At 44.5% G+C, this 25,744-nt stretch overlaps 3 protein-coding genes across 3 annotated transcripts in view; 1 reads left to right on the top strand and 2 right to left on the bottom strand.

Moving 5' to 3' along the window:
- Positions 1–3,421: 3,421 nt before the first annotated feature.
- th2 (tyrosine hydroxylase 2) lies at positions 3,422–6,680 on the bottom strand. The gene is made up of 12 exons (XM_062483052.1): positions 6,088–6,680; positions 5,829–6,003; positions 5,644–5,732; positions 5,496–5,563; positions 5,367–5,417; positions 5,059–5,204; positions 4,709–4,844; positions 4,544–4,613; positions 4,385–4,441; positions 4,077–4,172; positions 3,796–3,929; positions 3,422–3,676 (listed from the first exon to the last, which is right to left on the bottom strand). Exons 1-12 carry the CDS (start codon positions 6,313–6,315, stop codon positions 3,517–3,519), a joined length of 1,410 nt encoding a protein of 469 aa, XP_062339036.1. The 5' UTR covers positions 6,316–6,680; the 3' UTR covers positions 3,422–3,516.
- A 241-nt stretch (positions 6,681–6,921) lies between these two features.
- Positions 6,922–16,826, bottom strand: pah (phenylalanine hydroxylase). Its single transcript, XM_062483053.1, has 13 exons — positions 16,668–16,826; positions 15,794–15,910; positions 12,675–12,858; positions 11,675–11,763; positions 11,224–11,291; positions 10,564–10,760; positions 10,044–10,179; positions 9,832–9,901; positions 9,399–9,455; positions 9,195–9,290; positions 7,880–8,013; positions 7,643–7,758; positions 6,922–7,398 (listed from the first exon to the last, which is right to left on the bottom strand). Exons 1-13 carry the CDS (start codon positions 16,731–16,733, stop codon positions 7,355–7,357), a joined length of 1,374 nt encoding a protein of 457 aa, XP_062339037.1. The 5' UTR covers positions 16,734–16,826; the 3' UTR covers positions 6,922–7,354.
- Positions 16,827–20,590: 3,764 nt separating this feature from the next.
- The window catches only part of LOC134037779 (uncharacterized), a 35,615-nt gene continuing 30,461 nt past the window's right edge, over positions 20,591–25,744 (top strand). The window contains exon 1 of the mRNA XM_062483291.1: positions 20,591–20,727. The gene's annotated coding sequence lies outside the window, so the exon portion shown is untranslated. The remainder of the gene's footprint in view (positions 20,728–25,744) is intronic.

The raw sequence follows: 25,744 nt of genomic DNA, 5'->3' as shown, positions 1-25,744 counted from the left end.
GGGGGAAGACTCCTTCAAACCCCTTAGACAGCCATGTATGATTCTTGGACAGTGTTCTCGAACCACCATCTACAATAATAACATGCTACCGCTCTGCTGGTCCACTCTCTTTGTTTAAACAAGTCCAATGTGGTCTCCACTACGTTTGCAAGGCTGGGCACAAGTGGGGCTGGAAGAGCTGTTTATAACACTTTGGAGAAATCAGAGTCTCAATGTCAGGGAGATCTGCTGCCACATATCTGTGCAAACACTGGACATTTTTCCAAAGGATATAAAACTAGGCTACTTTGAGTGAGAATTAGAATTGCTAAGTAAGAAGAGGTTTTCTCTGAAACACGAGTCAAGAATCTCCCAGTCAGTGGTGCACCGGCAAATAAAAATGACTTGAGCACCATCTGGTGGATCCTACATTTTCAGCGTGCATGTGTCCCCTGGTTTAAGTGTCTGGCTACTCTACTCCTTGGAACATGATTGTGAGATGGTACATATGGGAAAAAACGAAATATGCTCCTAGACCTGCTCTTGACCATGTGGGAGAAGTGTAAACTTTGCCTTGATAGTACAATCTCGTCTCTTGCTGTGATGTGATAACAAACCCAGAAATGGATCAAAGAGAGATCGGACAGATTTAAACTCTACACCTCTGTGACTTTAATCTCCTCCACTCCACTAATAATACTTTTCTGATCCCACCTCTAAAGCCAGGGATTAAAGACAAGGAGAACACATGCAAATAATGAGGGGGGGAAACAAAGGGATGGATGAATCGCCTTTGAAGACTTTTGTTTAATCTGCTGGTTTGTTGAATGATGTCATGAAGTTTAAAGTCTGGATAGAGCAGTCTGGATAAAAGCTTAATGTCAGTATATCATTAGAGAATGATTACAACATCAATGCATATACAGACTTCCGGAAATGTGTTGGTACCCTTACAGTTCATTGAAATAAGGCTTCATTCCTCCTGAACAATTATGACATTATAAGATATTGCATCATGTATACTTGCATGCTTTTGGTATGTCATAGAATAAAGAAAAGAAGCTGTGAAAAGAGATGAATTATTTCTCAATCTACTAAGTTTTTCTAAAATGGCCTGGACATATTTGTTAGTAGCCCTTTGAAAAGATAATACATAATTGGTTCATCAAACCAGTTAGTTTCTTTAATTAGTATCACACATGTCTCATATCTTGTAATCAGTCATTTCAGACCTTTTCAAATAAAGGAAAGTAGTCTCTGTGTTTAGTATCAATGTGTGCACCACACTGAACATGAACCAGAGAAAGCAAAAGAGAGAGTTGTCTGGGGAAATCAGACAGAAAATAATAGACAAGCATGGTACAGGTAAATAATACAAGACTATCTCCAAAAAGATTGATATTTGCAGATTGACAGTTGAAAATTTTATTAAATAATATCAAGGTCCATGGAATGGGACTGTAGCAAAACTCCCTGGGTGTGGCCTCAAGAGGAACATTTACCCCAGATTGAACAGAAGGATAGTGCGAATGGTAGGAAAAGAACCAAGGATGGCTGCCAAAGAGATACAAGCTGAACTCCAAGGTGAAGGTAATCAGTTTCTGATCGCACCATCCGTTGCTTTGTGAGTGAAAGTGGCCTCCATGGAAGAAGACCCAGGAGGACCATTTTTGAAAGAAAAACATAAAGCCAGACTGGAATTTGTTCAAAAGCATATTGACAAGCCACAATCCTTCTGGGAGAATGCCCTTTGGACAGATGAGTCAAAACTGGAGCTTTTTGGCAAGTCACTTCAGCTCTATGTTCGCAGACAAAAAGATTAAGCTTTGTCTAGGATGCCTTGAATTTGTGCAGGGCCAAATGAAATCTCAAGACATTCAGGGCAGACTACTGTACACTGTCAGAAAGCTCTCTTGAAGGTCATTGGACTGTTCTGTCCAGTGGCTTTCTATGAGTCCTGATCTGAATCCTATCAAATATTTATGGAAAGAGCTGAAACTTGCAGTCTGGAGACAGCTGGGGCAGTTTGCTCAGGAAGAGTGGGCCAAATTACCTGTTAACAAGTGCAGAAGTCTTGTTAAAAGCTACAGAAAACTCTAAAGCTAGTGCAAGTAAATAGTCTTCTAAATACTAACTAAATAACTTCTGGAAGGGAATAGAAACTTTCCCACGAGTGTCTCAGTCTTCTCCTGTCTTTGAGGTCTTGGTAAACCCTTTGACCCAGTTTTCATCTTGGAATATGTGAGCCTGCCAAGGTAACGATAGTTATCGTTACATTGACAAAGGAAACACTCATGATTGGAGGCAGGATGATACAGAGTTTGGGATTTGCGGGTAACATGTTAGGCACAAGGATTTTGCTGGAAATCGTGGTGGTTATCTTATTGCCATGGTAACCCACTTTTGTTTGGGGCTCAGCGTATTTGGTTCCCAGTTGTGGTTTCAGGGGTGATTTGTGGATTTCAGTGTGCTGGAAGTAAGATGAGCTACTAGAAATGATGAAGTGTTCAACTTTCAGGTTGAAGGAAGTGGATGTGTGTGTGCACCGCTGCTCTCTAGTCAAGCGGCAGATCCCTCCTCCCCTTCCGTGGCCGCCACACAATGTTCTCAGTGCAGTGCAGAGGGCTTGGGTTACCCTGAGAGGGCGAAGGAGCCGTGATTTACAGTCGAATCACAGGAAAGGAAGGCCTCCCACATGATGTGGAGGCTTTACCAGCCACTGTGTACATCATGGTGTTTTACGACTGCTGTAGTGGGGTGATTTGTGCCCTGATTCTTGAAGTAGACTTACAGGCAAAGCGTCATTTATGTGGAAACACATCTGACACCCTTAAACCCCCATAGACAGAATCACACAGGAAATGTCCCTGGTATAAATATGCAAGGAGAGGGGAAGTGAGAAAGGAAGGAGGATATCTGTCAGCTGGAAAGCCCTACTGACTGCCATGTTCTACTGTGAGGTTGCAGTGACCCAGTCCAGCTCAGATCCATTGGGCTTTAGTGCTGGCTCTGACATGAGCCAGCTAAGGAAATGTGATACTTAAATTGTTCAAAATTAGCTTCTTCCCTCTGCCTAATAACACGTGAAGACAAATGGATTCCAAGAAGTTTGGAAATGGAAACGGTTGGTTTGGATGGCAAAGCAGATACAGAACACAGTTCTGTTGTGGTCCCACCACTCGTACTCTTTCTCTCTCCCACAAACTTTCTGCCCCCCTCTCTCTCTATTACTCATTTATTTTTCCTCTCTATCAGGCACCTTGTTTCCTTGCTCCATCTCCCTTATCATACTCACTTTTTCAGTCTTTCTGACTTTGTCTTTTTACCATTGTAGTCCGTACAAGATGCATCATTATTCCAAGCTATTTAAAAAGTAAATAAATACATTTATTGGTTCTTAAATTCTCTCAAAGATCATTATATCATTATATAAAATCATTATATTATACTGTGTATTTTGTGTTTCAACTAAATCATTTAATGAGAACAGTAGCATACATCCATGCAACAGACTACTAAAGAACTGGCCCAGGTGGTTCAGCCAAGCTTCTCTATGGCATTGTGGAGGATCTTCAGATCTTCTCTCATCTGGCTCAGAACATTCTGGATTTTGCTTGGCTGGTCCAGGATCTCCAGACTGCAAGTGAGCGGGTCGTACCGCACAGAGAAGGGGCGCTGGATTTTTGCTGAGAATCTCCTGAAGCATAGGAATGCCTGATGTTTTAGTACCTCACACACATACCTTACACAATATTACAGTATTTATAAAATACTCTAACTTCAAATAAGGCACAAATATGAAGCAAATATGTGTACCTCATCTTTAACTTGGCATCCTCAAAGCTTTCTGACACAAAGTAAACTGGCTGGTATGTTTGGTCCTGGTAGGGTTGAACTGCAGTCTCCTCTGGGCTAAAGGCCTTGTATTCTGGCTCATTAGAGAGGGCATACTGAAAAAAGAAAGAATGATTGAAAGCCTGAGAAAAGCAGACAAGACGTTGCACAGTAAGGAAACATGGTCTAATGATCTCCTTCAGTTAAGATCCTTAACAGGCTGGACTAGAAGCAAGATAAGGCTACCCATAAATTGAACCCACTATAAGTTCTCCATATGACGATAGGAGGCCAGCACCATAGGCTTTTACTGTTCCGTTCTGCTTACAGAGTCCAAATTCCACCGTAAACCAATACAGCTGTAAAGGTAAGGAGAAGAGATAAGCAAATGATCAGATCCCATGTGCCCCTTCCAATCAAATAGAAATGAGTTAAAACAGGTAAATGCAATGTTTTATGAAGTGTGCAGTGCCTTATTTTTTCCACTAGATGGGAGCAAAGTGGCACTATTTTGTTATAGGTTAAACATGGTTTAATTTTAAGTACACTGATGTATGTCTGAGTGACTTACTGTTGAGAGTCTCTCAATGTCTTCATCTGACGCTCCAAGAGAAGCAAGACCAATTTCCTGTAACAAAGAAGAACTGACTTTGGCAAGAGAGGAGACACATTTTTGATAAATAAGCACATTGTAATAAAGTCAATTACAAACGTGGAAGTGGAACTTTACCTGGGAAAACTGAGCAAATTCTTTGTCTGCAAGCATTGGAATATGGCCAAGCAACTCATGACAACAATCTCTGTAAAAGTCCAAACCAGAGACAATACATGAGTGACGATATAGATTTTACTAGGCTACAATTTGATCATGTGTGAGACTAATTCTTTGCCTTACGGTTCAGGGGAGTGCATGGGGGCCGATGCGTGGCGGATGTACTGAGTGCACTGGAACACCCGGAAGGCCAGGCTGGCCAGGAAGTCTCTGGCCGAGAGCAGCCCAGCCGCTGGCCGCAGCTGGAAACCTGTGCTCCCTGATGACATCACAAACACAGCAAGCCAGACTTGTCAGACACACTCACACCAGCCACATGTATGTCCTTAGAACGTTTATGTGAACAGAATCAATATTGTGCTATTGTACAAAACACCCGTTTGTTTCATTCGATAGACATTTACTCTAACACAATTATTGCCTATGTTGGCCTGATTTTCGTATAAATTCTACAGTAACCACCGCATTCTCACCTTTGAGGAAGGCGGAGACCTCTCTGAGCTGAGGGATGCGGTTCTCGCAATAGCCACACTCTCTCTCCAGCTGCTGTAGGCCCTCCAGGAACTGTCTGCAGGCCAGGCTAGGGTAGATATCATGCAGGGTGCGGTACACCTCTCTCCTGTGAAGAAACAAAGCATTTAAGCATAAAGACAACTCCTCAATGAACTGTAAAAGAACAGTTCTGAGTTTTACGTGCAAGACATGGGAAATATAGCTGATTAATGATCAATTATCAATTAACAGTCTTCATTATTTCCATGTTTAAAGGCTGAGTTCTCACCATGTTGCCACCTCTTCTGGAGTGTATTCCACTGTGGGTAATGGATCCCCCCTGTGGAAGACAAAAAGTCAGGCATGACTGTAGTAGGACCATTTGCAACAGTCTGTCAGGAGATAAAGTCTGACTCACTGTTTGTAGTTGACGGCAAGTTCTGAGATGTAAGCTCTTCTCTTTCTGTACTCTGTATCAGTGAATCCCTAGAGCGAAGTCATAAGCATACATGACTCGAATTGCAAATGAATATGAATTGCAAACTGGAAAAAATAATAATACTTACGGGATGATCCTGGTCCATGTCTGGATCATATTTTGTTATTAACAGGTTGCATTTGTCCAGATCATTTATTTTTCTGGGAAACCATGGAACTAAAACATTGAAAAGCAAAATGCACATAAGTAAACAGATTTTTGTTATTATCGAGAGATAATACAGGTATATGATGTAAAACATATTTGCCTTGCCTTTCTCCTCTTGAACAGGACGCACATCTTCGGCAACTCGTTTGAGGGAGTTAAGAAATACGTCAACATCAGAGCTGTGGATTTCACATTTCATGAAGAATTCTAATTCCATCACACTGTTTTTCGACTTCCTCCCAGGTCGGCTTTCAATGTGTAGGAGCTTGGCTTCAAATGTCTGTAAATCATCACATTTCCAAGGTTACTGTTAGTAATGGGCAACATTACACAATCACATCGGAGAGTTGGCTTGTTCACCTACCTCAAAGACCTTGCCAGTTTGTAGGAACCCTACATTTTTCTCGTTGCTGAGTGTGAAAAGAATGTTCAGTGTCACTGTTCCATCCTTCTCCTCAAACACAAAGTTGTCCCCGCAATGTGACGGATCCGGTGAGGATGAGCTGCTCGCGCGCTCTTTGCGAGCATCTTCAATAAGACTCCGTTTTCTGCCGGTGAATGGAACATTTTGAACTATCCCTTCCGTCTTCATTTAGTTAGGACTTTCCTGAGATACTATTCCTGATGTATGTCTGATATGTGGTTATAGTATTAAGTGTGCTGGATAAGTCCACAACGGTTTGATTCATTCTGTACCATCGGCCGGGAGACAGGTTTATATACCATGCCACAAGGATTCCTTATGGAAATTACTTACGCAAATGCGTGCGTATGAATTTTAAGGTGTTATGCGTCATTCTGCATCTTCTATTATGTAACAGAAATAGGTGATTTATGAAAAAATGTCGTAGATGGGTTGAAGCAAAGAACTAGACTTAACCAAAAAAAGTTCAAATATAGCCGACAGGGAGGATGTGTGCTGTCCAGGGTGCTGAAAGCGAAACATCTGGCTATTTGATCATCAATATCATTACCATGTAATAATACTATTGGCAATAATAATAATACAGTTAATAACTTACAGTAAATATATTTATTTAATCACATTACAATTACAATTTATTTCATGCATCTAACACTTTTCATTTTGTTTGTGGTTTTGTGTTCCCCGTTTTCATTACGCTACTTGATCCCCATTTAGAGCCTATTCATGGCATAGGCCTAAAGTAGGCTGTAGCCGACGTTCATTGCAGGACCATTCGTTCGTTATTTTTTATTGAGTAAAAGCAAATGAAAAAATCACAATCATATCCTACAATTAATTTCAAGAAGGTTTATGTTTCCTAAACGCAGGCTAATAGATTAATAATATGCGAATACATGTTATTGCAATTAGGCGTTTGGCTATTGGCATGTTTGTATGATAACATATTCTACTGAAACTATGTGACTATACTATTAAAATGTCACGAAATGTCAATTTGCACTAACCCATGCATATCCCTTAATTCGGTTACTTGATGGAGGCTACTCTACAAAAATACAAATGTTACATTTGTTAGGCAAGCAATATAGCATACATAGCCTACGTACAAATATTGCAACAGGCTGATAACAAAGACTGTTTCTATCGCATAATTCAATCATTTTCGTGACGGTTCTCAAGGACAATTTCAAGCAGAATATTTTTTTTACTCCAACTTCCGCAGGGCGTTGCACAAGATTCCGATTTCACCTTAAAGGCAAGCATAAAAAAACACGGTATTATTGAATTTTGTTATGTAGTGTAAGGTAATTATTTTTACGGAAACACACAGTGAAAGTGAAAAACGAAAGGGCTAATTTGAGTTATTCATCATTTTATACTAGTTTTCGTTTTATAGTAAATGTGTTGTGCATTTCTAGCAATGGAGAATATACTGGCATGTTCCATAGGACAGTTACACGGTCTAAAGGAGTGAACCTATTGTGTCACCTACCACTGATACTGTCAGCCAGGTTCCTCAGCTGCTGGGTGCAGTCCAGGACTTCGATGCTCTGAGTGTAAGCATTGTAGCGCACAGTGAAAGGGCGAGGGATAGTGGCAGCAAATTTCCTTTGGGAAGGGTCACACAATAAAAAAAGATTTGCATTGCAAATATATGCTCCTAAGCAGCTGCATCATTATAAAGAATATTTGTCTCAATAAACAATCAATGCTTGATGTTTAGTTTTACCCGACTTTGTCTTTAGCGTCATCAAAGCTCTCAGCAACAAAGTAAACAGGCTGGAACTCTGTGATCGGGTACTTCTGGAGACTTGTCTTCTCGGGGTCGAAGGCCAGAATCTTGGGCTTGTCGGACAGACAGTACTGGAAAACATTATCATAATCCCTACTTTTCAATGACTGTGTTCTGTAATCGAAAAGTAAGACACAATGAACACTGAAGACATCTTGTCAGGGTCTACGAGGGAGGGTTGCTGTTTGTGGACCAAGAGAAAGATGGACTCTTCAATGAGATGGATTGTGGATCCCATCACATTAAGGATGTGCAGGATGTGGAGGGTTAAGGGTGTGCAGTGTAGTGTGCTACTCTGGATCCCATCACATTAAGGATGTGCAGGATGTGGAGGGTTAAGGGTGTGCAGTGTAGTGTGCTACTCTGGATCCCATCACATTAAGGATGTGCAGGATGTGGAGGGTTAAGGGTGTGCAGTGTAGTGTGCTACTCTGGATCCCATCACATTAAGGATGTGCAGGATGTGGAGGGTTAAGGGTGTGCAGTGTAGTGTGCTACTCTGGATCCCATCACATTTAAGGAGTGAGTTATTTTTCCAAAACGGAAGCTAGCTAGTTTTAGTTAGCTTCCGTTACCTAGCAACCTAGCATAATACTCGTAGCAATGCTACTACCTGCTAGTGTTACTTGTTAGCCTCCTAATTGTAAATTTTGAAGCCATATTATAGCGTTTGTCATATAGTTTTTGTCTATCGGAAAATAGTCGGTTGGAATGTTCAGAATCACATATGTGTGACGCTACTCCTTAACGGGTTAAGGATGTGCAGGATGTGGAGGGTTAAGGGTGTGCAGTGTAGTGTGCTACTCTGGATCCCATCACATTAAGGATGTGCAGGATGTGGAGGGTTAAGGGTGTGCAGTGTAGTGTGCTACTCTGCCACTAAAATGACTCAGTAAACTGAACATCCTCTGATGTAACATTTGACCAGACGCAGCCTCTCATCCTCAGTGAACCACTAACCCATTTACCTGGCAGCAGTGACTTGTGAGCAGTACTCACAAGTGACCCATTTATCCAGAGCCCAAGGTGAACCAATAACATACTGCTAGGTTAACAATATGCTTGTGTTTGGTAGAAAATAGTGCTCAAATGGCCTATACTTCGTATCGCATGTAAAGGAAAGCTGAGATCAACACAATACATAAGTTCTGCTGTTATGGAACCAGTCAGTATTTACAGTATGTGCTCTTGTAGATGTCATGTATTTCCACCTGACACTGTTTGTTATGTGTGCTGTTATAAAATCAGTCACCTGCAGTTCTCCAAACGAGGAAAGCAGTCCAGCTCCATAGGCCTTGATCTCAGAGCCTTGCTTGCAGAGGCCAAACTCCACAGTAAACCAGTAGACCTAGAGGAAATACACGCTCAACATCACCCTTACATCCACAGTCCCAATTTAGAGGTGAAAGTGTTGTCATTCGTTTTGAGGAAGATATGCAATGTTGGACATACTTACAGTGGCAAGCTTTTCAATGTACTCGTCAGGTGCGCCCAGAGAAGCCAGACCAATTTCCTGTACAGAGGAAAGTCAAACAAACTTTGAAAAAAAAAATATCTAAGAGATCAAAGAGATCAGGGAGTCAGATGGCTGAGCGGTGAGGGAGTCGGGCTAGTAATCTGAAGGTTGCCAGTTCGATTCCCAGCCATGCAAAATGACGTTGTGTCCTTGGGCAAGGCACTTCACCCTACTTGCTTCGGGGGGAATGTCCCTGTACTTACTGTAAGTCGCTCTGGATAAGAGCGTCTGCTAAATGACTAAATGTAAATGTAAAGTAGGCAGGTAACCTCAGTATAATGCAGCCTTCAGCTATAACATTCCCCTTGAGCAAAAATGAACTTGAGCTCTTTCTTCTATGCTGATTTGGAGGAATACTACTGAGAAACTTGACCTGGGAAAACAGGGCAAAGCTGGGGTCTGCGAAGAGAGGAACATGTCCCAGGAGTTCATGGCAGATATCCCTGTGGAAAGACAAGTCGACACAGAGAAGACAGGTTACTACTGAATTGTTCCCCTTCTAAGAGTGTTGGATTGCAGATCGTCCCCACACACACACAGTTCACTGTTGTTTTCATTGATTTATCTCCTGTAGGAGATACTCACGGCTCAGGTGTGTACATAGGCTTGGATCCATGGCGGATGTACTGTGTGGAATGAAAGACCCGGAAGGCCAGACCAGCCAGGAAGTCACGGGAGGAAAGCAGCCCAGCCACGGGGCGCAGCCGAAACCCTGTGCATGCTGTGGGAGGGAGGGAGAGGGACAGGGAGATAAGGAGGGGGGAGATAGGGGAGAGAGGGATGAGGGGGAAAGAGGGTGGTGGGAGGGTATCATGTGAGTGTATGACTATATTTGGTCTGGAAAAATTGGATATTTACATGGCCCACTTTGCATATCATCACAGAAGATATCCTCACTGTCTCAGAATGAAAAGATGAAGAGGCCACACTTAGAGCTAGATAACTCAAAAGGGACTGAGCCCTCTGTTACACTACAGGCTAATGGCCTTCCTTGTCCTTTCATGTAGAAGAACCTTTTACCTCAAACCTTCTGCTACTGAGCTACACCTATCCCACTGAGCCTTTTGATTCAGTGGTAGAGGTGAGGAACCTGCTTTTCACGTACACTGCAGGTAGTTTGAAATGTCCTCCAGCTGGGGAATGTTGTCCTGTCTGTAGCCGCAGTATTTCTCCAGTAAGGGGAACACACGGTTGTGCTCGCGGCATGCGTGCGTGGGGTACAGGGTCTTCAGCTCCTTGAACACCGTGCCCCATGTGGCCCTCTCCTCAGGTGTGTACTCAACCATGGGGATAACCTGGCCACTGAGACAAAGGTATGCTGTTAACACACACACACATGCATGCACAGCCACACACACACACAAACACACACACTCAAACCATTGGGCAGGGGGACGAATAGGAGGGCAAGAAAGAGTCGGGGGGGGGGGGGGGGGTGACCAGCGAGGTCTCCCCGCTACAGAATGTAAATGAGATTCCTCTCTGTGGGCGTTTCATTGGTGCTGGTGCTCTTTGTAGTGCCTCTGAATAACGTCTCAATTATGGAGACAAAGCCAAAGGCTTCAAGTCCACCACTGCTCCCCTGTCATTTGTCTCTCTTTTGTCTGCGGTCATTTTCATTAAAAGGAAATGTAGGGATTGTCACAGGCTTAGGAGGCTCCGCGGTGCAGGACTAAGGATTTGATCTCACCAACTGTGCAAGAACGAGTAAGTCTCCACGTAAAGTGAAGACGCATTATTGGTATGAATTTAAAAGGATAGTTACTGTCGGTAGTTAAAGGCAATGTCGGCAAACTCCTTCCTCCGGGCTCTGTAGACAGAATCTGTGAAGCCCTGGAGAAAGAGAGAGGTAAATGTAGGCCGTGTTAGATCCCATGATCCTCTGTTTCATATAAACAAAAGTCCTGTGGCCTTTGACAGCGTTATGCACTCCCACTCTAATAAGTATACTGAAATACATATTCAAATGGAGCCTTTGTAGAGTGTTTTCAGCTTATGATGAATACATTTCACTTTAATGGCGGTTGCAAAAGAGAGCAATTATCTATAATTATAGGGGCTCAATTAAAGCAAGGACATCAATTTGTGGGCTTGGACAGTTTCCATTGCAGAAGAAGGGCCTGTCATCTCCATCTTTTTAATGACACACACACAGGCAAACACACCCATACACTCTCACAAAACAGGATGTCGTGACCAGGAGATAAATGACTCACTGGGTGATCCGAATCTAGCTCTGATCCATAACTCAGAATCTGGTTGGCAAAGCGATCCAAGTCTTGGATTTGATTGGGGAACCATGGGACTGTAGAAAAAACATCATGTTAATCAACAACAAGTGAATTTTGATGAGTATGGATTTGTGGAGAATTTTCTGATGAGTGTTATGTGCTTGGGTGGAAGGGAGACATTTGGACATTAAACAGAACAGCAGGAAGGGGTCATATCTTGGCTGGATGTGGATTTATGACAGACAGAATCACTGGGGTCTACTCATTAATCTACATTTGTGCAGTGTGGTCAAGCCTGAGGCTTTGAGAACAACAGACCCCTACCAGGCCCCTCTACAAACAGGCTGTCTCCATCGCAGGCCATAAATATAGATATCCCCTCATACTCTTGACCCTGTCCAGCATATCATAGGCTGGGGATAGGTCAGGGAATGCATACTCGATGGTGGCCCTGTCTGTCTCAGTCTCTATGTCTGGATCATGTTTGACCCTTGACCTTGTTAGGGTCTCCCCGGGCCAAGGCTGTCACACTGGCTGTCTGTTCTGTAGGGGTTCAGTGACACTGGGCTCTTCTGTTCCTACCAGGCCTGTTGGTCCTCAGTAACTAAACTAATGTCATTCTGGAAACAACTAATAAAGGGCTGGATGTGGGAGACAGGCCATCCGTCTCCGTGGCGACGCTAGTTAGTCATCACCATGTCTGGCTGGTTGCCTGCTAAAGCACATCCCAGAGTTCATGCAATGTTGCCAAAACATCATCAATAACACCAGCTTTGTCTACTTCTGGACAATGAACACATTCCATTTGTAATTCAGAATTAAAATGGAATCAGCGAAACCCTTGTACAGTATTTGTTCACACTGCACAAACAAGTCTAACAATTACGTTATTGAAACTACTTTTTGGAAATTCCACTTGGTTGGTACGATATCGTTTTCCAACACACACAGGCCTCCAAACAAGTCTTGATTCTCAATCACACACCTGTGTCCTTCTTCTTGTTGCGTGACAGCTCATGCACGTGGCCGCTGATCTGTGTGCGCAGGCCGTTGATGACCTCATCCAGGGCCACAGAGCAGGTGGTGTCCACGCTGATGAAGAACTCAAACTCCTCTTTGTTCATTCGCGACGGACGAGACTCGATGTGTGTCAGGTTCATCCCCTTTTCCTGTCATTCAAGGAAACAGGGCATGGCTTTGATACTAACTTCCATGCATTACGTCTAAGTTATTTGATATATTGCAGTGTTTAATTGTTTAGTGTGTTATTGTAAGGCGGATTCTGATAAGGCATTCATTTCTGTATAATTGCCTGCTGTAGCCAAGAGCTTTAAAAGTTTATGTTTCACCACTGGAGGTCAGTATAAGCATGTCTGACTGTGCGTGCTCTGTTAGACTTTCTGGAGTCTACCATGCCCTGGGGTCAAAACCGCAGAGAACAATCAACCAGCTTATCAACCATTGGCTGTTACAAAACTGACTAGAGTGAGTCTATACATTTACACTGGTCACAAAATGTAAAACCAAGTTGTATATCTTCTAACTAAATAATTCTGTTCCTTGTCGTGGCACACACATCTAAAGTATGGTTTCAATACTCAAATTCCTAGACTCCATAAAAATATTAGTAATTGTGATAAAAATGTGTTTTTATTTATGTAAACCATGGGGATGGAGAGGGAGTGTGATCTTCTCTTCCTGCCATTGGTCCAATAGAGAGGAGGAAAGGGGTGGCATTCTGCCCATTTCTTTCTCTCATTGCTCCTTCTCTCCATCTGGATCCTATTCCCAACTGTGGCTCTCTGGGGGTCACATGGCTCTGCATCCCCTAGCAAAACAATGCTCATTCCTGAATAGCACCTCCCTGCTATTATCACATAAGAATGTGTGATTATTCCGCAGAGTCAGGGAACATGCCCAAACTGTTTGCTGGGTCTTAATGTCAGCAGAATTAGTTCAGGGGTAAATAATTGGTTATTGTTCTACATCAACAAACATCAATTAAACTAACATGATGTGGATGACAGTGTGTAGCCTAGCTCATGACAGTCACAGGGCTAAGTTGGTAAGTATAAGACAGCTAGGTTTGATCTAAGTAACTTACAGAGGTTTCACTGTGGCTATTTCACCATTGAGAATGAAAGTGTACCGTGCGGGACATGAATCCTGCTCCTGGCCTGACTGGATGACCTCCCTGGTCTGGGTCTGGGCAGAACAAGCTTAAAAGATGCTGGTAATTGCTGCGCCTCACATGATGCCCACACCACATCACATGTGCTGGGCTTCCAAAGGATAAACAGTGAGTGGATTTAAGTTTAGGAACCATGGTTTCAAATAAAGAGATCTCGCCACCTTGATTCTACAAAGTCAATTGTGATGGGATTTTAGAAAATAAATACACTTCTTGATTAAGATGTTTCACTGAAAATAAAAAAGGATGACTGTGAGATGTCTGTTGTTAAAAAATAAATTCCCTTGAAAGAAAACGTGTGCGTGAGAGGGCACAAGCTACCTTGATGTTTTACTCCACATCCATCAACAGAGCCATATGGACTACTGCATTCCTGAATGATTTGTCCATATGATCACACTTTGGCTTTAGAAACCAGAAATGTATTTATTGTCTTTTAACCAGATCCAGTTGGTCATATACATTACAATTGACCTGGTTTGTACAGAAAATCTTATGATATTGAGGAGGGTGTGCTGATGTTGTGTATTCAGCCTGTTTTCTAGAAAGAGAGATGTGGAGAGGCTATGAGGTTGCTGGACGGCTGCCGGTTTTGGTGGGGAGGGGGTAAGCAGAGGAGGTGGAGCAGGGGGTGGATCTGGAGGATGGGAGCCCATAGGCCCAGAGAAACTTCTCATGTTTACAACTGTGTTTGGAGTGTAGATCACCTGACATCCCACACAGTAGGTTAATAGGATAAAATGCTATCAATCTATCAAGTCCTTACTTCATGCGATTTAGCACGTAGGTTGTAAGTAAACAGAAAATAAAACCAGGACGTACCTTGTAACAAGATGACCTTCTGATGGTGACACACAACAGTGGCCAATCGATACACTGGCATAAGACCTAGTGAAAGGCTTGTGATTCCAGCTCAATGTTTTTATTACTTCCCAAACCAGGTAAAGCCTCCAGATGGCTTTCTGAAGAACCATTTGTTACTTTCCCACTATAATACTGCTATAATGATTGTATTGCATCTTGTATATCAACCCACAATTTTCTTCAATACACACCTCACAATTATTTACAGTGCTGCCCTTAGGGGAAGTATCAGTGTGTGATACTCTGTTCATAGTAAAAAAAACAAAGAGAACAGACTGTTCCAACACCTCGATACCATACTGGTGAAATGCCTCAAGGCTTGTTAATTGCTTTTGGTATGCACGTACGCAGTCTAATTAAAGGTCTAGTATTTCTACCTTATTAGGTGCATGAGTTGTAAGCGTTTTGGTTTATAACCCTGAACTGTTGCTGCTCGAGCCCATTTCAGAGCCGTCACTGGGAGCGTCATGGGATTGCAGGACGATGCCTTTAGCATCTGCAGCTAAGTAAAACCACCCTGCCGTATGCAACGCATTATGTGGCTCGTAAATTCCTCCTTGGTTGGGGAAGAAGAGAGAACAGATCTTCCTAACTTAGTGTGAAGTCCTACTTGTCTCTTTTAGATGAACCCCTCTGTCTGACAGAAACTTCTGTTTGATCTGCTCTCATGTTATGGTCAGGGATATTAGCCGTGAAAAGTGTCCTTCTGCTCAGCACAGAAGGTGAGAAGGAGGTTCTGAGACAGAACAATCTCATGTGTCCACAAGCAGCTGTCAATATGATATGGGTGACTCTTCCTTGGTGCAGGAGGAGGAGCAATGAATTTTGTATTTTTTCATAAATTTTACCACTTACATATTAGCATGGTAATCCGACTCTTCCTCTCCAATTGTCTCTCCACCAACAAACTATTGTACAGTATTTTTCGGTTATACTCATATTTATTGTGTTTTTATCTATGACGTGTTTAGACAGTAGTAAGTATACTGGGGAATTGGTGGTAGTGTGGATGGTGGTTTGTGTGTGTGTGTGTGTGGGAGGGGTATTACCTCAAACAACCTGAGGGCCTTGGCCAGCGCCCCAACCTCCTCCTTCAGAGAGAAGAAGCAGGACAGCACACCTGTCTTGTTGCTGGTCTCTTCCTCCAGGTACATGGAGCCTCTCCTCTGCCAGGGAGAAAAGAGAGAAGAGTGACTCGCGGGGCCAATAACACCACTGTACACACTATCCAGAGAGTGAAAATTAGCTGGCACAGAGATTACACCTTCAAACACATAGCATTGGACACTGGGTCCAGAGAGGGGCATAGAAAATGGTGTTATGGTGGACTCTGGAGTGGAGCCATAACTTGTTTTTTGGGGGGTGGGGGTTTGGGTTTAGCAGGGTAGCTGTGGCAGTATACTGATAATGAAGCTTGTCGCCTGACAAGACTTTGCTCTGTTAAATGAAACTTCTGTAGAGAGGTGACCTCAACCGCAGTTGTGTCTTGCCCTTTCCTGTTCGTCCCTCTGATCCCTTGAACTGCAAACACAGGCTGCTCACCCAGCTCCAGCATGACTAGGCATTATCCAACCCACATACCTCATATGAACCCATGAATGCATAGCACTGTAAATGTAATGGTCAACATCAACTATGGCTATGGATGCTCCTTGAGTTGTGTATCACTTTTATTTTAAACTGCAGATTTGAGTGATGCTGGCCTGTTTAATTTTTTCCCAAGTAGGAAATAATACAATGGAAAGCACAATATGGAAAATAAACTTTTGAAAGGTGATATTTGAAATAAATTCAACACTGCTCAGATCATGATGTTCATTTCAATCATTTAATCATGCAATCACGTCATTCTTTTTTCAGTTGTTTATCAGAAATAAATGATTGTCGGTACTGCTACATATTGAGTAATTAATAAAGGTTTACCTGTGACGGACTTTGGTCCTCTATGGGTCCATGATCTCCGTTCACTCTTTTGTATGCTGCGTCCATCCTTTGGTCTGAGTGCTGCACAGGTATGAAACCACGGACGTGAAACAGTATTTGTTTGGTGAAGTTTGTCTGAGCGGCTTTTGTTAAGCCTCAGCAATTTAAAGTTGGGCCACGTGACACCACACCCCCTTTGGACATATGGGCATACTCCTGTCACGCGACTGGTTTTGTGTTGTGAAATGGCACATCTGTTTCGCATTGTTCAGTGCTGCTGGGGCAGGAGGCAGGAGGAATACCTTCAGCATCAAGTTTTCATTATAAAACCGACTGGAGCCTTCCTGCTGACAAAGTCAAGCCCGTCCAAACGCCTCCGCGGTCATTTTATACAAGATACATCATGGAAACAGTAATTCAGCTATACCTGGATAGCTGTCATTAAACCCATGCAAATACTTGTAAAATAAGTAATTATAAGTACAGTAATAAACATATGTATTTGATTATTTTACTTGACTTTGTTATTGTGTTTTGACAGCAAGCCATTCGCAGGAAAATAAAGACAGATTATTTAACAGTTAATCACCTTCAGGGGGAATCCTTTGGAGCACTTGGCTTCCAGTGGTGATAACAGACTTGCCACTAGGTGACGCCTAACAACCACCTAACAGGAGTAGTTTTATAACACCTTCTATAGTGTATTATTATAATGGAACTCAACCTACCGGAAAAAAAGTAGTTATGGCCTACTCTTTGTTCACAGACCAAGTTGAATCGATCTCTATGTAGTCTAAATATTCTAAATGTCGCCTTTCATCAAAAAGGCGAGTAAGCGGTTGCTTGAGTGTTAACCACTAGAGGGAAGTATATAACGGCAAGTTAACTTTATCCTAGCGTCCACGCTTCATACCAACAACACATCGCATGTTTACATTGTTTTGGGGGAAAAAACTACATAATAACAACATCATCCCAGTTTGTGCTAATTCTCTATCCACATATCATCCTATGTTGCGTGTGAACACCCTGGGCGCTTTTCACGTCAAATGCGAACATTCTGTTGTCATTTAGGTTTTTGGAGCTTCACGTTCGTACATTGAGGCCTACTTATGTACTGTCTCTGGACTTCCGTAGCTACCTTTCTGAAGTATATCATCCATTTATTATTGGAGCCAGCACGACATGGCTTTGTAAGGTAAGTAAGTCTGGGTATGACTGTGTGGGTTACATAAATGCTTATGTGGTCCAACTGAAGGAATTAATGTTTGACTGAAAAGCTATGTCTGCTGTAGTCACAGGGAGGGACACTTGGTATTAAATAGCATGACTAGTAATTTTCTGAACTCCACATTGTGTTTTCACAGACATATTCAATGAATTATGTTATAATGGTGTCATTAAACCTAATTAAAGTGTCAGTTCCCTCATCTCTATTACACTGTATGGCGGATCGAGGACTGCCTGCGTCATTTACCATCATTAACAGTGTTGGAGACAAGCGTTCGTTCTTCATGTGAGTGGTCTGATGCCTGTGTTCGACCCTGATCCATAGGCCACAGTCCTTTTCTCACACAGAGTCCATTCTCACCCTCTCTGGCTTGGCCAGATGTGCGTTTGGACATTTGACAATGGTGCCCCATGAAACACCGAGAGGAATGATGAACATTTATATCTAGGGCTGTAGGCCTGGTCTTATGTCTCCCATAATTAGAACCAGCTGTTTTGTACTGTTCCTTAGTATAATGAATCATGAGTAAGTAGGCCTATGCTTCTTTCTCATCATTATGGAGCATTCACAAACCACAATGTTCTGAAATGGTTGCATGCTGCATTAACAGAAGAGCTGGGCTGAACTTAACAGACATGGATGTCCCTGAGAGATCTGTTATTCGGGGTAAGGATTTAGGTTGCAAAGCTGTGGAGGAAAAGAAGATGACAATACTCAGAATGGACTTAATTGTGTCCTCATGAGAGATGATGTTGATTTACGGACTAGTTGACAGACAACCCGTGAATGTGGTCCACATGTGCACTCTCTCCCACTGTCCACAGGGGTGCTGAAGAATCTGCTCCAGCCTTTCCATGGCATTGTGTAAACTCTTTTTGGAGTGAGAGAGAGAGAGAGATGGGAGAGAGAGAGATTGGAGGGGGACCGGGGGGAGTGGGGGGGGGGCGGAGAGAGGGGGTGCAAAGAAAAGAGAAAGAAACTTTGAGGCTTTCAGGCAGGGCTGTTGTGAGAGTGAAAGAGTGTGGGGGCCGCACATCCAGCCACATGGGCTGTTCTCACTCGGGATAATGGAGGGCTTTCTGTGGCACTTAACCCCCTCGCCGCACGCTGGGAACGGGCAGCCGTGCGCCCGCCGCTCACAACAGACACGCTCAGACACGATCACCCGCTGCATAATTGAATTTTACACCCAGGAAAGTCACCCCCGGCCACCTCCCCTCTACACGTGGCCCTGACAGAAACTCTCCCAGGCTCACATCTCACCCAGGCCAGGCCAGCACAGAGATGGAGACTGATGAGCAAAACAAGAGAAGGGATGAAAGAGAATAATAATACTCAACGGGATTTTTGTTGTGCCTTTGTTCATTATGTTTCGTGTATTCTCCTCATGGCAGTTTATTTCAGCCAGTGACAGCGTTATGTGATAGGATGGACCACCAACCACCGTGACGTGCGGTTGCTTGGTGCTACAACTTGGAGATAGCTACGCTAATCCCAACAGGTAGACACTCTGCTCTCAATAGAGGTTGCTTCCCAATGTCAGTCTGCAGTCTGCATCTTGTAGTGCAGATTAGTGCTGTTGCCACTGGGTCTTCAGGCCCAGTCTTCCACACATGGGGTGGTGATTGAGGACTCTATCCTGGGTGTGGGAGCTGCAGCAATGCTGAGGGTGTTTACGGGGGAGAGTATTGATTAGATAGAAATAGCGAGAGAGAGAGAAAGAGTGAGACACAGAGAGAGACAGAGAGAGAGAGAGCAGTCCATTAAAAGCCCCCGGGGGGGTGCGAGTCTGGCTGATGATCTCATTGGCAGAGGGACGCGGGCGACTGAGCAGGGCCTATCTGCCTCTGTGCCCTCTCTTGAACAAGCACAATAGGTGTTTCCTCCCACACTGCCTGGTCACTTTCACCTGCCACTCACCCTGACCCTCTCCAGCCACTCACGCTGACTCTCTCCTGCCACTCACCCTGACCCTCTCCAGCCACTCACACTGACTCTCTCCTGCCACTCACTCTGACTCTCTCCTGCCACTCACGCTGACTCTCTCCTGCCACTCACGCTGACTCTCTCCTGCCACTCACGCTGACTCTCTCCTGCCACTCACATTGACTCTCTCCTGCCACTCACACAGGCTCTCTCCTGCCACTCACACTGGCTCTCTGATTCCATGTGCCATGTTTTTGTTGAAGGTGATGAGATCAGTCTACCCCGGTGTTGTTTACTCAGTGTTGAGCATCATGTCTCTCAGCACTTCCGCCTGCCATTGGCAGATCCATTCAACTCTCACAGACTCCTTTCAAGCTGCGCTGAAGGCCGTGTTTACACGGTGATCACAGGCACACTGCCCTGCGTTTTATACCTGGGCTCTTAATTAGATGTCTGTGATGTACCGACAGCCTGTGCCGTCAGACAATGCATGTCTCTCAACCACTCATGGGACGTCACTCCACAACAACTAATCAACCATTCATTTCATTGTCTGCCCTCAGTGGCTTTCATGCAGTGAGAATGTAACTAATCTAAGTAACTATAAACATAGATATCAAACGTAGATTTAAGTCAAATCTTTTGTCTGTTTTCAATTCTAAGCAAGCATTCCATCAGCAATTCTTCTGAAAACAAAGAAGCATAGATATTTTTGCCACCAGAGGACGACATTCTCTGGCTCACCCTTCCTCTCGGTTTCCCCAGGCAACCTCCTCCCTATCTTCAGAGTGGCCCCTCCCATCAAAGGCATAACCTCTCCTAATCCCCCTCCTTCGGTTTCCGTGGAGACGGCTCAGACGAGCAGGTGACGCATTGACAGGGAGCAGATGGTTCCCCGTGGAGGTAAGCATGGCTGAACAATGCTTCCATATTCATCATACAGCCTCTCTCTCTCTCTCTCTCTCTTTCTCTCTCTCTCTCTCTCTCTCTCTCTCTCTCTCTCTCTCTCTCTCTCTCTCTCTTGCTTTAACTTAGCATCCTCCACCTCCCTCTTGAATAGCTCCATTGCTGTCTCAAATGCATTGTACAGAACTCTTAACGCAATCACATACAACCACACATACATGCATGCTCACACACGCCCAGACAGGCACACATACACACTGATGGGTCCGTCAGTGGATAGTGGAAGGATCATGGTTGGGTAAGTAAGGGTGTAAGATATGTATGTTTTACCCCCTATCCCTATATGTTCAGAGAAGACTGGGGGCTTCAGAAGCTCCAGCATGGGGACAGTAGGACTGTCTGATATACAGCCAGTGTTCCTTGCCTTGGCCCCTCTGAGCTCAGCCACTGCAGGTGTTTGTGGGGCTTTTCGTTGCAGTAACTCACTCCTCTAAAGAAGCCGCTCTTTACTCCCTGTCTCCCCTGGAGATGAAGTACAGACACCCCACTCTCTCCGTCTCTTTCTTTTGCCCTAACTCCTGAATAATCCTGTAACAATACGGGGCTCCAGTGTGGTGTGCAGCGATTCGCTGGAGGCCTGACTTGTTTTGGGGCAGAGGGGGAAGGGAGGGGGATAACATTATGGAGATCTACTAATGCATGTAGAACACTGCGTCAATGCTTTTTTAGGGGGGGGGGGGGGGGGGGGGGGTGGTGGTGGCAAAGAAAGTGTGCAGCACAATGGGGCGCTCAACCCACCACACCTGGAGATCCCAACAGGGGGTGAGAATAGTAGCCCACCTCTCCTCCCCTACCTCACCCATCATCACCACCACTCTCTTTCCACCTATCCATACAGTGTGTAGCAGGACTGCCTGAAGGGGGAAGGCTGCATTCAGGGCCTGACTATGATAAAGACGCACAGTGAGGAGCCATTGAAGAGCCCTGCGCTTATAATAGAGTCACTAATAGGTGCCTATTCACCAAGAAAAGTGTTTTCGGGAGGGGAAAAAAAAGTTTTAGGGAAGCAACAATCACGATGCCTGCTGCCTTGTGTATGTCAAATTTATACAGCCCCTCCCCCCTGTCCCCCTCTTATGCTGTTAAAAGAGAATCACTATTGATGAAAGGACTCATGTATAGTTTGGAGACTCCTTTTCTTCGCTACTTGGAAATGAATTGAATGGTGTGTTCCAGAGTGAGTCCAGTGCAGCGCTAGAGCTCTCTAAGGACAGACGCGCTCACTCGCCCACTTTCTTTTCATCTCTCTCTTTCTTCGATTGTTGCCCAGATACACATGTGCCCAGCCCCAAAATGAATAGGAGAACGCTAGTCAGCTGAAGTTTTGTTTTCCCCAATGACCCCTATCTCTATTACTTTTCGCTAAGTTTGAGCCCAGTGTGCCAGTCCTACGCAGCTGTGTTTGTGAACGAGAAGATGTGTTAGGAGTATCCCTACCTGAACCTGAATATGTTTGTCCCCTTTCTGTCTTTAGAGTTAATTCATACGTATGCAAATGTGGAGTGTTGGTGAATGTGGAGGAAAGTGCCAGAGAGCAAATGGGCTGGGCAGTATGTGTATAGCGTTGCAAAAATGCTGGTACCTAGGCACCGGGGGGGCCTTGCCCAGTGGGAGAGGTGATTTATATAGAAAGGCTGGGACCATATTGACGGAGAGAGCCCCAATGGAAAAATACGAGGACCATATTGTGGTGTGTGTCACAGCCTTTAGCTGACAGATTGATGAGACGAGGAAATAACGGTCCTTACTAGGGGGCGGCCCAGTGTGGTACCCCAGGTCGGGGAGGGACCTGGGGCTAGAGTGAGCCCGCTGAGCAGGGCTTCCCCTCAGTCATGCTGGGCAGAGCCAGCCCAGGTCACAGCCCCTTTGATTCTCAGCCCTGCTTTGAACAATGGCCAGCGCAAAATGGGCAGGCCTACTTCCCCTTAGAACAGCATGAATTGTGCTCGTATTGGTATTTTTATATGTGTGGAGCTTTGTTTGTATGTGTGTAATGGTGCATTTGTCTTTTGTGATGCTATTGGTGTGTGATGCATCACGGTTGATTTGCAATGAAAAACACACAGTGAATTCACACATCGTGAATGCATTTAAATGCATGACTGCAAGTACTGTAAGAACTGGGAGAGGCCTGAACCTGATTTATTCATAGTTTACTTGTTTTTTTTTGTGTAGCCAAAGGTTTCTTTTGTAAGAAGTGTTTAAGTAGCCCACATGTTTGCTGTAGAGAAGACCTTACGTTGAATACCTTTCACAAGAAACAACCAATACAATTAAGGGTATTCAGACAAGACTGTCAAAGAAAAAAAGGCCATTATCAGAAGAAAGTGTTGAGACATCACAGCCACAAAACATACTGCCCTGACTTAGCCCAGGACATGCTTCTCTCAACAATGCATTTTCAAACAGTGTCTTAGCAACTGGTATTGTGACATCAGGATTACCCAAGGTGCACTGCAGAGCCCCCTACAGGGATGAACAGAGGGAGCCAGGGGACGATTGTGCCTCAGGAAGAGAGATCTATAGAAAAGGTCTTGATCTGTGATACACAGAAGGCTTCAGGGTGACCTAAAATATCCCATTTCCTACAAAAAGTCTGCATTGTCAAAGACAGCCCAAAACAGGAACATAAATGTAGTTGACAGATGATTAAAAGTGTCAGAAAGTGTTTCCTGTTCTTCTGCAGTGACTACCTCCATGAGTAGAACCAGATCTAGATCATCAAAAGATGACATGGTCCTGCCTATCTATCCTTTAAACAACCTGCACACATTGTTGAGGTTTTACCTCAAAGGAGTTCCTGAGTATGTGGCCAAGTGTTTCATGTCACCAGGGGTAACGGTTACTTTTTCTCCCTGCTCTCAAGTTAATGTATTACCACTGAGATAGTTCTCTCCCATTCCCTCAAAACACGAACCCCAAACCAAAGACACACTCTGGATAATGAGCTTTGATTGGAGTTACAGATAGGGCACTGTTCAGAGTGTGCACACTGACACACACACTGCACAGACACAACCACACATGGACACATTCACACTAATGAGCTCTGATGTGTGGAATTGATAGGGTCCATTGTTTCCCCAGAGCTTGTCTCGATATCCCCTGTAATGTAATTAAGTGTAGGAGATTTATGCAGCTCTACGGTAGCAGAGAACTTGATCCGTGTTCCTTCTGTGGAGTTGTCTATGAAAAGCCCTCTGTCCAGCTGTTCATGTTTATTGGTCAGTCTTCTGTGTGTGTGTGGTTTTATGGCTGTCCAGCATTCATTGCTTAATTCAGTGCTTGGGTAGATTAAGGGGCCTTACCACAATGTTCACGTGAACAGAATTTGGTTGTCATATTTGTGTGAAAATGCATGCTCGAATAAATTGAAAAAAGATAGGTTGTGTCCGAGAACATTTTCCTCTCTGGGATATGCGTCAGTGACTTGACCAGTTTGGTAATTATTAACAGCAATAATCCACATAGTGAAGCAGTCATCCAGCCTCCCTCAGTGAGCTGTGTCAAGAAGCAGCTCAGCCAGTGAGAGAGTTCCCTGCAGCATCGAGGAAAAGATCGTCTTTGTATGTTCGATTTGACAGTATCAGGGGTGTACTACAGAGGAGCGATTCAAAAAGGGGGGGCAGAGATGTGGACTGTTGACATTGAGAGAGGGAACGTTCCGGAACCTTGCTGGGGGACCAGACTCGGCGGCCACCGCCAGCAGGGTAATCACCACCGTCTTCCTGCCCGGCGGCAGGGTGGACTGAAGCGTCCGGTCAACACCAGCCGGCCTCGCGCCTCCTCCTCATCTCTCCACACAGACAGGGTGAGTCAGCGCCCACCCAGCACCTCCTAATCCAACACAGCATGGACCACGGGGCAGCTCAGCCCTCCGCCGCCCGCCACAGCCCACACCTCCCCATATCCCAAATGAAAAACACGTCAAACGCCGCTCAGTGAGCCCCATGGAGAGAACTTGTGAGAGAAGAGCCATAAGACCGAGCATCTGTCCACCTCTTTGACACTAATGAATGTTAAGTAGGTTAGCCGGTGGTGTGCCACTGTCCCTGAGGTCATTGTGGACGACGTGGCAGAGGGCTGCTGCTTTGTGTCCGTGCGCCAGCCCCCAGTGAGAGGGCCAAAATGGCTGGAACGCTAACTCCTGCTCACACAATCACGGCACCAATGGTCGCCATATTGATCCTGGTGCAACCAGATTAAAGTATAAAAGGAGCTCTGTCCGACCAGCAGGAGGTCCCCCTCTCACTCTCCGGAGCTCATTCCGGGGTCACAGAGTCCTTGCAGCCCCATGACCCACAACCAAACATGCGCGCACACTCGCACCAGTGGCAGGACAGGGATCTTCCAGGGATGCACCCCATTAAACAGGATTGGCTGGATGTTCACATTCATGGCTCATTATATCTGACCCTTGGCTTTATCTGTCTCAATCCGCCTGCTCCCTGTTTTGTCTCTGATGTTAACCTGGCCCGGGCCATGCTGTGGTGGTGGCCTGGGTGCTTTTGTGTGCCAGTGATAGGTCTGGTGTTTGTAAGATTGTTTTCTGAACTGGATCTCCTCATCTTTTGTTTCTTCTTGTGTTGCATACCTACTGCTTTTCTGTTGGGTGCCTTTAGACAGCTGTGTGTGTGTGTTTGTGTGTGTGTTTGTGTGTGTGTGTGTTTGTGTGTGTGTTTGTGTGTGTGTTTGTGTGTGTGTTTGTGTGTGTGTGTGTGTTTGTGTGTGTGTTTGTGTGTGTGTGTGTTTGTGTGTGTGTTTGTGTGTGTGTGTGTGTGTTTGTGTGTGTGTGTGTGTGTTTGGGTGTGTGTTTGTGTGTTTGTGTGTGTGTTTGTGTGTGTGTGTGTCTCTCCGGACCTAAGTTGCTGACCTCACCAGGATGCAGCTCTGATCTCTGGGTCTCTGTTCTCTGCCTTGCAGCCTTGATTAAACACTGATTAAATGCCTATTA

Source organism: Osmerus eperlanus, chromosome 17 (genome assembly GCF_963692335.1).
Source record: "Osmerus eperlanus chromosome 17, fOsmEpe2.1, whole genome shotgun sequence".
NCBI classification, from domain to species: Eukaryota; Metazoa; Chordata; class Actinopteri; order Osmeriformes; family Osmeridae; genus Osmerus; species Osmerus eperlanus.
Note: the sequence above shows the minus strand (reverse complement) of the source record. Positions and strands in the feature narration are given on the sequence as shown.

Bases quoted from the DNA above. Each gene is read 5' to 3' on its own strand.
- th2 (XM_062483052.1), bottom strand. From the start codon at position 6,315: ATGAAGACGGAAGGGATAGTTCAAAATGTTCCATTCACCGGCAGAAAA. The intron at 4,845-5,058 runs GTGAGAATGCGG...TGATGTCATCAG, and splicing joins GGTCTCCGCCTTCCTCAAAG to GGAGCACAGGTTTCCAGCTG. The intron at 3,930-4,076 runs GTGGGTTCAATT...TTCTTTTTTCAG, and splicing joins CGTCATATGGAGAACTTATA to TATGCCCTCTCTAATGAGCC.
- pah (XM_062483053.1), bottom strand. From the start codon at position 16,733: ATGGACGCAGCATACAAAAGAGTGAACGGAGATCATGGACCCATAGAG. The intron at 11,764-12,674 runs GTGTGTGATTGA...TTTTTTCTACAG, and splicing joins CAACAAGAAGAAGGACACAG to TCCCATGGTTCCCCAATCAA. The intron at 7,759-7,879 runs GTAAAACTAAAC...CCCTTCCCAAAG, and splicing joins GACGCTAAAGACAAAGTCGG to GAAATTTGCTGCCACTATCC.